Source organism: Vombatus ursinus, unplaced genomic scaffold, assembly GCF_900497805.2.
Source record: "Vombatus ursinus unplaced genomic scaffold, bare-nosed wombat genome assembly UNPS02006779.1, whole genome shotgun sequence".
NCBI classification, from domain to species: Eukaryota; Metazoa; Chordata; class Mammalia; order Diprotodontia; family Vombatidae; genus Vombatus; species Vombatus ursinus.
The window spans coordinates 21671648-21684582 of NW_020946557.1; the positions used below are offsets into that span (position 1 = coordinate 21671648).

Consider the following 12935-nt stretch of genomic DNA (forward strand, 5'->3'; position numbering starts at 1 on the left):
ATAAGGTGGGGAAATTATCTCAAACAAAAGAGGTACACAAAGCTCTCATAGGGGGAGGGTTAAATGGTGGAGAGGGGCAGGCAACATTTGAAACTTGCTCACATCTAAATTGTTCAAAGAGGGAAACTTTTATACTTATACACACTCACACACACACACACACACACACACACACAAACATGTTCAATTGGTCATAGAAATCTATCCTACCCAACGTGGATGTAGGAGGGCAAGGAAATAAGAGGGGATGGGGTGTTAAAAAGGAGGGTGGATAAAAGAAGGCTTTGGTCAGAAGCAAAACAGACTTTAGGGGAGGAACAGAATAAAAAGAGAGAGATGGGGGAGGGATAAACAGAAGAAAATAGGATGGAGGAAAATGCAGTTAGTAATCATGACTATGAATGTAAATGGGATGAACTCACCCATAAAATGGAAGCAGACAGCTGAATGGATTAGAAACAAGAATTTAACAATATGTTGTTTACAAGAAACACTCTTGAAACAGAGACATACACAGAATTAAAATAATGGGCTGTAGCAGAATCTATTATGCGTCAGCTGATATAAAAAAGGCAAGTGTAGCAATCAGACAAAGCAAAAACAAAAATAGACCTAATTTATACCAGGAATAGAGTTCTAGTTTAATATAAGGAAAACTATCAGTATAACTGACCATATCAATTAAAACAAAAATCATATCATAGTATATCAATTATATCAATAGATGCCGAAAAAGCCTTTGACAAAATACAACACTCATTGCTATTAAAAACACTAGAAAGCATAGGAATCAATTGAGCCAATTTTAAAATGACAAGTAGTATCAATCTAAAACCAAGAGCAAGCATTATCTGTGACGAAGATAAACTTAAAGGCTTCCCAATAAGATTGGGAGTGGAGCAAGATGTCTATAATCATCACTATTATTCAAGGCTGTACTAGAAATACTAAACTATAGAAATAAAACAAAAAAAAAGAAATTGAAGGAATAAAAATAGGCAATGAGGAAACAAAACTATAACTTTTTGCAGATAAAATGATGGCATACTTAGAGAATCCTAGAGAATCAATCAAAAAACTAGTTGAAAAAAGTAACAACTTAAGCAAAATTGCAGGATATACAATAAACCTACATAAATCATCAATATTTCCAACAAAGTCCAGTAGCAAGAGATAGAAAGAGAAATTCCATTTAAACTAACTGCAGACAATATAAAATACTTGGGTGCCTACTTGCCATAACAAACCCTGGTACTATATGAACACAATTACAAAACAGTTTTCACATGAATAAGATCAAATCTACAATTAGAGAAATAGTAGTTTCTCATGGGTAGGCTGAGCCACTATAATAAAAATGACAATTCTTCCTCAATTAATTTACTTATTCAGTGCCATGCCAGTCAAACTACCAAATAATTATTTTATAGATCTAGAAAAAAATTACAAAATTCATCTCAAAGAGCAAAAGGTCAAAAATATCAAGGGAATCAAAGGAAAAAAAGTAAAGGAAGGTCACTTAGCAGTACCTAACTATATTGCAAAGTAATAATCATCCAAACAATCTGGTACTGGCAAAGAAATAGAGTGGTGGATAAGTGGAATAGATTAGGTACACAATATGTCATAGTCACTAGTCATAGTAATCTAGTGTTTGATAAACCAAAAGATCCAAGTTTTGGGGGTAAGAATTCAACATTTAACAAAAATTGATAGGAAAATTGGAAAGCAGTTTAATAGAAACTATGCATAAACCAACATCTCACACTGTATACCAAGATAAGATCGAAATGGATAAATGATTTAGACATGAATGATATCATAAGCAAAGGAGGGAAGAATGGGAAAATGTACTTGTCAGATCTATAGATAAGGGAAGAGTGTATGACAAAACAAGAAATAGAAAAGATCACAGGAAGTAAAATTGATCATTTTGATGAAATTAAGCAGCTTTCGCACAAGCAAAACTAATGGAACCAGAAACTTAAGGAAGAAAGGAAACTGGCAGAACATTTTACAGCAAGTGTCTCTGATAAAGGCCTCATTTTTCAAATATATAGGAAACAGAGACAAACGTATGAAAATAAGAACCATTCTCCAGTTGATAAGTGGTCAAAAGATATGAACAGGTACTTTTCAGAAGAAGAAATCAAAGCTATCAATAATCACATGAAAAAGTGCCTTTAAATCACTACTGATTCAAGAAATGCAAATTAAAACAACTCTGAGATACCACCTGGTACCTATCACATTAATATGACATAAAAGGAAATTGACAAATGCTGGAGTGGAAGTGGAAGTGGAAAAATCGGGACACTAATGCATTACTGGTGGAATTGTGAAATAGTACAAACATTCTGGAGAATGATTTAGAACTATGCCCAAAGAGCTATAAAACTATGCACACTCTTTGTCCCAGCAATACCATTACTAGGTCTGTATTCCCAAGAGATCAAAGAAAAGATGGAAAGGACCTATTTGCACAAAAATAATAGCAACTCTTTTTGCAGTGGAATTAGAAATTAAGGGAATGCCCATCACCTGAGGAATGGCTAAACAAGTTGTGGTGTATGATTATGATAGAATACTATTGTGCTGTAGAAATGACAAGCAAGATGGTTTCAGAAAAATCCGTGTCGACTTACATGAATTGATGCAAAGTGAAGTGAGCAGAACCAGGAGAACAATGTATATAGTAACAGCATTATTGTAAGGATGACCAATACAATCAAGACAGTGATCCAAGACAATTCCAAGGGACCCAAAATGCTATCCACCTCCAGAGATAGCACTGATGACCTCTGAATGCAAATTGAAATATACTTTTGTTAACTTTATTTTTCTCCTTTATTTTATGTTTTCTCTTGCAACATGGCTAATTTGGAATTATGTTTTGCATAACTTCACATGTGTATTTGATATCAAATTGATTACCTCCCCAAGAAATGAGGAAGGGCAGGAGTGAGGGAGAAAACTTAAAACTCCAAATTTTAAAAAATGAATGTTATAAATTTTTACATGTAATTGGGAAATATTTAACAAAATAAATAAAAATAAATTTTAAAAAAGAGATGAGGGGATGGGGGATGGTCAGGAAATATATTCCAAATATAGCAAATAGCATGGATGAATGAATGAATGAATGAAAATTTTATTAAGCACCTACAAGCACTGAACTAGTCACTAGGGATACAAACACAAAAACTGAGCAATCTCTTTGCTCAAGGTGTTTACATTCTACATTCTTATGTGTGTGTGTGAGGGAGTAGTGGCCACAGAAGGAAGTTTTGGACCTGAATATTGATTTAATTACTCTTTCCAGAGCAAAATAAAGGTATTTGGGTTTGGGGGGAGTAGGTGATAAGAAATATGGCAAGATGGTATCCTGGTGAATGTCTAGAGGGAATGGGAAGCATAGTCTGGGAGCAGTTAGATATAATGTATTAATAAGTTTTCACTTATTCTCACTCTTATGAACACAGCTCAACCCTAGGGCAGAGATCCAAAATTGAGTGGATTAACTTACCCATAGAGGAATAGGTATGGTCTATGGAACACTTAGTCTGAGGGTCACTGTTGCAGTGAGAAAAAGGGAAAGAGTATCAGAATGGATGGCAAGATGCCTAGGTAGGCCTTGCTTTCATGGTGGATGATCATTTAAGATTCAAAGTTGTCAGATATAGTGTGTCAGGTGAGTTTTCACTCACTTCTCATCACTCAAGACAATATAGCAAAGGCTTAGAGACTGAGGATGGTGGAATAAAGTGGTCCAGGTTAGCTGGAACATAAAATATATGACTAGAGGAGCAGTTAGAGACATATATACTAATAATCTATCTAAAATACACGTTTTCTTTGATATAATTCGAGTATTGGAACTTAAAGTCAGGAAGACCTGAGTTCAAACCCTGGCTCAGACATTTACTTGTTCTATTACCCTGGGAAAATCTCTTAACTTCTCTCAGTCTTCTTTTCTTCATCTGTAAACTGAGGGAAATAATAGCATCTCTTTCAGTGAATTGTTTTGAGGATCAAATGATATAATAGGTAATAGGCCCACCTATTATTATATATGCACATATATAAACATATATGATATATAAACCTACTCTACACATATTTTGTTATAGTAATAATATATAATATGCATGTATCCATATGACATATATGTACATATTTACCTATCATATATGCATATATTTAATGATGGTCATAATTCACTTATAAATGCATATTAAAAGTTGTGAACTTTAAAAAACACTGAAGAATTACAAGATTCATTTTTGTTAATTTTCACTTTGCTCATACTCCCTTTTTTTTTTTTTGATGCTTTCTTATTTTCAGGTAACACTGACACCTGAACAGACCATCCTGCCACTGGTGGATGAAGCCCTCCAACACACAACCACCAAAGGAATTGCTTTTCAGAACCCAGAGATTGTTGCAAACATGGAGTGGGTAAGAGAGGATCTCCATCTGGAACCATTTTATTGGAAACTTCCAGAACAATTTGAAGGGAAGAAGGTGAGAAACAGAACTTTGAATTTGTCCAAGGTGAAATAAAAGTAATACTTGGGGTAGTACCTTTTGGAAGCTCTTACCAAAGACCTCTTTTCTCCTCCCCCTTCATTAGTTGATGGCCTACGGTGGCAAGCTGAAGTACACAATCTACTTTGAAGCTCGTGAAGAAACAGGATTTTCTACCTATAACCCACAAGTTATAATTCGAGGTGGAACTCCAACTCATGCTAGAATTATCACCCGGCATATGGCAGCTCCTCTAATTGGACAACTAACAAGGCATGAAATAGAAATGACAGAGGTAAGGTTTTAGTCAGTATTGTATGAAGATGCCAATAATGTTTCCATATGATGCTATTAAAAGGGCATGTGTGTGTGTGTTTTTTTTTCTTTGTCATTAGAATGAATGGAAATATTACGGTGATGACCCCCGCACAAGTAGGATGGTGACACGTGAGGACTTCTTGGATGTACTCTATGACATTCATTACATTCTTATCAAGGCTACTTATGGGAATATCATTCGGCAAAGCAGGTAACCATTATGTACAGCTCTACCATAGAAAGCAACCTGAATTTCTTATTCCAGGGTGATTCTGTAGGTGCCATTAAGGAAGATTTGTAAGGGAGCAGGGAAAGAGTAATATGTAATTAAGGAGTGACCACAAAGGAAAACTGAAATTGCTAATATAGCTACAACATGCCCTGAAGGCAGGAGAGACAGGAAACTAGAATCAGTTTGAAATTCATGACTGTGTATCTTGGTGTGGTAGTCATCAGAATAGGGGTGCTAATTGAAAGCATATGAACCAGATGGGTTCCCTTAGGAAAAGATCAGAGGGGAAGCAGAGCAGAGACACCAAAAGTGAGCCGTGGCAGATACACACAATTAATTAGAAGGGGGAGGCAGGATCTGGTAAATGAGGACAAAGGAGAATGGGTTAGAAAGGTAGTGAAAAAAACCAGGAGAGTACAGTAAGTAGACTCTTCAGGACCTCACTCCTAATAGCCCTGACTTGCTTTTTTTATGTAAAATAAGCTTTGTAAGTATCGCTGATGAAACTAGTACAAATGAGAAATGCTGGTCAGTGACAGATTCAAATCTCTCTCTCCTCTCATAGACACAAGGTTTTTTTCAAACCCATCCAAGCAATTCCAGGCACTCACGATACTTCTACTGAGTCAAACATCTTGCTGTGGGGAAAACAAAAGAATGGGCAGGGGCAGCTCTAACCCTGGTGGAGCTTCCTTTCATTAGTGGGGGACAGGTCTTACATGTAACACGTAAGAGAACAACCATAGGCAATATTTGTGCTCTAAGAATTAAGAGTAAGGGAAAGATTAGCAAAAATATAGATCATACTGAATAGCATTTCCAGTCTCAGCCTATCATAATTTCGCAATTGCCGTTGTAAAGTTGGTTTCAGTCCTGTCCAATTCTTTGTGACCTCATTTGGGGTTTTCTTGGCAAAGATACTGGAGTGGTTTGCCATTTCCTTCTCCAGCTCATTTTACAGATGAGGAAACTGAGGCAAACAGGGTGAAGTGAGTTGCCCATGATCACACAGCTAGCAGATAGAATTTTAGGGTCACAGATCAAGAGGAAAGGGTTTGATTGTTCATCTAATCCAACTCCCTCAGTTTGTAGATAATGAAAAATTAAGGCCCATGGAGATTAAGTATATGCCCAAGGTGGTAAATGTCACTCACCTCACCAAGGTAGTAAATGTCAGACTAGGGATTTGAGCCCAGAATTTCTAACTCCAGAGTTAATGCTCTTTCCACTATGCCATACTGTTTCGAAACTTTCATTGAACTTCTCAGTGTCGTTGTTTATGACCCATAAGAAAATTCTATCAAGAGGTTTGTGAAAAGGTTTAGTACAATAAATTACTGATCTATGGCAAGAAGAATATATCATTTTATGAAACATCACATTGGCAGACAGAATGTAAAAATAACTTAATTCAAATGTTAGCATTATGCTAGACACATAACTTAGCAAAAATGCTAATTCTGTTCCTGCATAAAAGCCACATTGCTTTTCAGAGTGATTTAGGGACTTCTGTTGAAAAATCAGGAGCCCCCAGTTGTTTTTTTTCTTTACATGTTCATTTGATTTTCCTTTTTATGTTTTCCACTCAAAACTAAAAAGCTTTTTTTTTAAATATGAAATTACCTTTTGTACAAAATATGGAATAGTAAAGGAATTTGAATTGAAAATGTGCTTTCAATTTCATTTAGTTTTTTCTACTATCAAGTACAGATCAGATGGCAGCAGCTAAAGGCAGGTTTGTTGCTTTGATATGATGCTTTAAAGCAGACAACAGGATTATGCAAATTTCCTGTACTGCATTAAATAGCTGGGTAGTACAGGGACCATTTTTGTTAATGGGACTGATGGGAATAGATTTTGTTTCACATTTCTTAGGAAATTTGCCAGAACTCCCTTGCAAGACTGGGTCATTGGCCTTTTGTATATTCTTTTCCTTGACCTCATTATTAATTAAATTATTTTGTTTTCATTGCAAGCATCATTTGAAGCTTTAAAGTAATCAAAATCCAGCAATGTTTCCAATCTGCAGTTTCTTCAATATGACATTCCATCTCCAGTCTCCATCTTTGCATTGGCCATCTCTCCCTACCACATCCTGGAATGTTCCCCTTCCTCACCTCTGCCTCTGAGAATTCCCAACTTCCTTGAAGACTCTGCTCAAATCCTACCTTCTACAAAAAATCTTTCCCAGTATTACTAGCTGTTAAGGCAGTACTCCCTCAGATTTCTTTCTACCTACTCTGTATATATCTTCGGTGTACCCACATGGTTCCATGTTGTCTCCTACATTAGAATATGATCCTCTCCAGGGCAGGGACTATGTTTGCATTTCTATGTTGATTTGTATATAATGAGCACTGGTTGACTGACTGACAACCATATTTTTACTCCTACATATGAACCAAGGGTGACTTGAACAGGCAAAGAAAGTGGCAGCAGATTCAGGATAAAGGAGCAATGAGAAAAGAGATTAAGGATGAACCTACTTTCATTAGACAGTACAGTCAGGAGAGATGCAGAAGCTGTATGTGTTTAAAATGTCTTCATAATACTATTTAATCAGACAATCAACATGCATTTGTCAGTTGCCTATTATGTGTCAGGCACTATGCTAAGGGTTGGGAATAGAAAGACAAAAATGAAACAATCCCCGCCCTCAAAGAGTTCACATTCTATTGGGGAAGACAATACGTTCATAAATGAGCAAATGCAGAAGAATGAACAGGATAAATTTTGGTAAAGGAAGATACACAATAAATGATAGTTTCTATTTTCACTTAAGACTTTATACAGATTCCATAGTATAGGAAAGCAAGTTTTATAAAAGCAACGAATATATTTTGCTACTTTGAATTTGGATTATGTAGAAGAAGCTATAAGCATTGAGCAATTTATTCCCTTTATTTATTTACATTTCTTTTGGGGTTGCAGGGAACAGAAACTTTTGCATATCAGCGCTCACTTAAATAGAAGACAGAGTAGGCCAAATCCCTTATGTTGGCAAAACTGTGATTCTCTAATCCCCTGAGATAAATGGCATATTGCAGAAATGTCTATTGCTGTCATCATTCATGCCTCACTTGATTTTTTTTATCCATTTTCTGGTTTGGTGTGTGCATGAATGTGAGAGACAGGGAAAATGGAAGATGAAGCTAATATCTCCTAGACCAATAAAATGCCTAAAGGCTGGTGGGCTTAACTTATCTCTAAGCAGTTCTAGAAGTAACCTCATTTATTCCTTATTCCTTTTGACCATCACTCCCAGCAAGACACAAAGGGTCTGCATTTCCCTTTCTTACATAATAGATTTCCATGTCTTTTTTTTTCCCCTTCCAAGCAAGGATAATATAATATGAAAGGAGAAGTTAAAATATGTATTTCAACTCATTGCTCATTTCAGGTTGGTCCATTAGTGTGCAGATTGTAATTACTATCAAAAGTAGGAAGGCACTTTAATAAGATGGTAGAAAGTGAATGAATAATACCATTTTGATAAAAACCACTTGTGTTTCTTTTAAGGTTTTAGAAATCAAGCCTCTTTGCTGAAGGTGCATTTTATTAAAGCAACAGCTGCTCATTGTTTCATTTAAAAACTTATTTGCAAATCAATTTCAATGTTGTACTGTTAGTCAGTCATGAAATGGTCTGGGTTTATGACCTGCATCCTCATCTTTAATGTATGCCTCCAAATTGAGGAAAAGATTAAGGGGAAAGATGCCAATCTTTTCACTAAGAATAAAATGTTCCCACCACCTTCCTTCACCCCCAATAGAGTTATTAAAGCTATCTAGAAGTTTTCAAATGAGATTGAGGAAATGGGAAGGTGAACTGGATGTTTTCTAAAGTTTGATTATTTTAAACACTGAACTTGGAGCTTTCTTTAGGTACTCACACACACACAGAGAAAATACCCACACAAAGATAATAATAACAATAACAATAACTAGTGCTCATATAGCACTTTAAAGTTTGCAAAGTGCTTTATACATTTCATTTAATCCTCATAACACTGGGGAATAGGTACTGTTATTATTCCCACTTTAAAGATGAGGAAACAGAAGCTGGCAGTGGTTAAGTGATTTGTTCAGAGTCACACAGCTAGCATCCTGATTCCAAGTTCAACTATCCATCCCTTGTACCATCTAGATTATTCTAGGTCAGTATTTCCTATAGCATGAGCTAGGGAAGGGTTCTCAACCTGGGATCTGTGACTTTTATTTTTTTATATTTTCATAACTGTATCTTAATATGATTGTTTCTTTTATAGGTCTGTGTGTGTGTTTTATGCATTTAAAAACATTACTGTCAGAAGGATCCACAGGCTTCCCAAGACTGCCAAAGTGGTCTGTGACACAAAAAAGGTTAAAAACACCTGACAATGAATGACCTGCTGCACAGTTCCAGGAAGGGCTTATAAGCTAGCTAGAGGAAAAGGAATTTGGTATGGTAGTAGCTTCAGGGCAGCTAGGTGGCCCAGTAGATAAAGTGCTGGGCCTGAAATCAGGAAGACTCATCTTCCTGAGTTCAACTCTGACCTCAGATACTTACCTATTAACTATGTGACCCTGGGCAAGTCACTTCACTCAGCTTTCCTCAGCTTCTCTACCTGTTAAATGAGCTGGTGAAGAAAATGACAAACCCCACTAGTATCTTTTCCAAGATCGTGAAGAGCTAGTTATGACTGCACAACAACAACATTGTAATAGCTTAGAGGAACATGGTAGAAGCTAACAGCAACAGTGAACAACAACAGAAACATTCTGAAAAGAAAGGAACAGAGCATTTGCCCCTTAGAAGCAAGAATAGTTAACCAACCATGGCTACATAATGTGAAAATTGCCGGTGAAAAGGTCGAAAATTCATTCAATGATTGAAATATCTTGTCCATATGACATCATGAAGATGATGAAATAAATGTTTCATTCTTCAGTTGTGTGTTCTAGTACAGGAAAGAAGACTATCTAAAGATTGGAGAAAATAATATCTGCCATAAATGATTAACTAGGCCCTTGGAATTTAGACATATACCAGAAATATCTTTTTTAAAACTTGAAAACAAGTTTAAGCATAAGGCTAAAGACCAAAAAAAAAAAAAAGTGTCTCCTCTTTCAAGATTTATTAAAGTGAGGGGCAGCTGGATGGTGCAGTGGTTAGAGCACCGGCCCTGAAGTCAGGAGGGCCTGAGACCTCAGACCAAACACTTGACACTTACTAGCTGTGTGACCCTGGACAAGTCACTTAATCCCATTGCCTAGAAAAACAAAAACAAAAAAAAAGATTTATTAAAGTGCCTTTGAATAGGTATTTACTGGTCTAATGAGTTGTTTTTTTTTCTTTTCCAGAATTTCCGAAATCTCAATGGAAGTAGCTGAAGAAGGAGCTGCATCAGCATTAAGTCCAGGAGCTCACTTGATTGAAAAATGTGACTGTCCCCCAGGTTATTCTGGCTTCTCCTGTGAGGTATGCTAGTTTCTTCTGAATGACTTGTCCTTAACAGTTATCAACTCTATTAACTTAATGAGCTGAAAACTTCACCTTCTTACTTCACTTAAATCAACCTTTTTTCTTGCAAACACCTAACTTTATTTCCTTTTGATCCTTCTCGAACAGCATGTCTTGGGAGTTGGAGGAGGAAGGGAAAGAAGGAGGAGGTAGGAGGCTAGCTTAATGTTAAATGAAACCTGCTAATAGAAACCACAGGTGAATAGAAAAGGTTTTGACAAAGTTTAAAAGGCTTATAATACAGAAAAAGAGATGCATGGTTTCTTAAAAAATAAAACCCAATTACTCTAACTTTGTCTATTATCTCAAAATCACTCTCAAAAGAACTGGAAAATTCTCAACCATAAATTATATGCACAGTGTGTAACTATAACATAGAATAATGGATTTAGAGTCTAAAGACATTTTTAGAGGCCATCATTCCATCTCCCTCATTTTACAGTTAAGGAAACTGAATCCCAAAGGTTAAGCAAATTGGAGACAGGATCACACAGCCTACTAAGTGTCTAAGGCAGGATTTGAACTCAAATCTTCCTAATTCCAACTTCAGTGTCTTAATTATTATACCACATTGCGTATTTTTTTGAAAAACAAACATCTTAGGGTTTATGCATCCAAATGAGTATTATATCGTTCAAAGTCCAGTAATCACTTTGAGAGGTTATGCCCTTGGCCAACAAGGCTACCACTGGTTAAAACAGTATTCAGACACTTCTTTGGAAGTTTCCCCCAGGACCTATAATATATTCATTTCAACATCCTCAGTGAGAATCTTCATATTTTTATTCATAAGAGTATTTACTTAGGAGCTAGAAAGGACCTTGAAGGACATCTAGTTTAACCTCCCTCATTTTACAGATAAACTGAGCTTAACTCAGGAGTGACTTGCCTAAAGTCAGAGTGACTTTGAGCAGCATTACTGGGATTTGAACCCAGATGCTATTACTCCAAATTCGGGATGCTTTTTGGGTGTGATATTTGAAAACTGACAGGAATCCATTAGAGAACAGAGCCTGGTAAATAAGGGTCATCATTAAAGAACTGGAATTTAAGAATACCTCAAGGGACCAAGCTACATCAATTGATGAAGTACATTTTTTTTTAATCCATAAGGCAAGGAAAATAGAGGCAGAATAATTTTTTTTTAATTCCAAAGTAAGCTTATAATAAAATTTTTGCATCATTTGACTGCCTGGTCCTCTTAATGATAAGGTATTGGTATAATGCCACATGGGATCAGAAAGCAAGGTGCTAGTCTAAAGTAATTGGACTGATTTTCTTAAGTGATAAAGGTTCTGAAAGGAAGAGGAGTTCTGAAACTGTTTCAAGCAGTAATGGCATCATTAGGGCTAGTGCACAGCTTCCTGGAGAGTCTTAAAAACTACAAGAAATCTTAGCCCTAGGTCATGAGGGCCTGCCTGATTTTGTGTTGTCATCAAAAGAGGCCCTGATCACTGGGTATTCCCCATCGTAATGTGGGCAAATGGCCAGCTCTGGTTCCCTGTTCCTCATCTACTGAGGCAAAAATCCTCAACTCCTCCTATCATTCTTAACTCTCCACAAGGCTGCTGAGCATAAACCATATCACTCCCCCCACTCAAGAAACTTTATTGGATTCCTATGTACTGTAAAAATACAAACTCCTCTGTTCGGACTTTACAGCCAATAATAATCTGGTTCTAGCATATCTTTCCAGACCTTTTTCACTTTACCCTTACTTTCCTGACACAAATACACACACAAGCACACACGAGTCTGTGCACACAGGTGCTCACGAGCACACGCGCACACACACACACACACACACACACACAGAGCATAGTGGAGGTCATGATATTCACTGGAATGTGTAAGTATGTACATTAACATTTACACATATGCATGTACACAGAAAGAGAATCTGTGACATCTAGAATTTCACTTTTAACATCTAATCTTTTACTTCTTATGCTAATTGGTGTGGTACTGTACCACGCCAATTAGCACAGCAAGAGGTGTAAGTCAGCATGCCCAAGCATGTATTAGATACATAACTTGTGATTTCCTTTATCATATTTAACATTGAATTAAAGTGCTCATGTTATACGCCGTTAATTATCTGTATAACTTTGAGTTAGCCAGTTCCTCTCTGTGTGTCTCAGTTTCCTTACCTGTAGAATGAGGGGGTTGGACTAGATGATCCAGCTCTGACAGTATAATTGCCATTCATTGTTAAACATATTCCAGAAAGTGGGAAGAGTTGACCTTTAAAGCCCTTGGAACGGTAGTACTACTTTATATTATATTAGATTTCCTTTCCTGAATTTATATAAGGATAATACCTAAGCAAAAAAATAAAAACAAAAACTCCCCAGAG

General features: G+C 36.4%; 1 protein-coding gene across 2 annotated transcripts in view; it reads left to right on the forward strand.

Annotated features, from left to right (window-relative positions):
• The window catches only part of LAMA2 (laminin subunit alpha 2), a 793905-nt gene that overhangs the window by 555753 nt on the left and 225217 nt on the right, over positions 1-12935 (forward strand). For both annotated transcript variants that reach the window (XM_027848591.1, XM_027848592.1), the window contains exons 25-28: positions 4345-4524; positions 4634-4822; positions 4923-5056; positions 10420-10537. In XM_027848591.1, coding sequence (XP_027704392.1) covers positions 4345-4524; positions 4634-4822; positions 4923-5056; positions 10420-10537 — 621 coding nt within the window. The remainder of the gene's footprint in view (positions 1-4344; positions 4525-4633; positions 4823-4922; positions 5057-10419; positions 10538-12935) is intronic.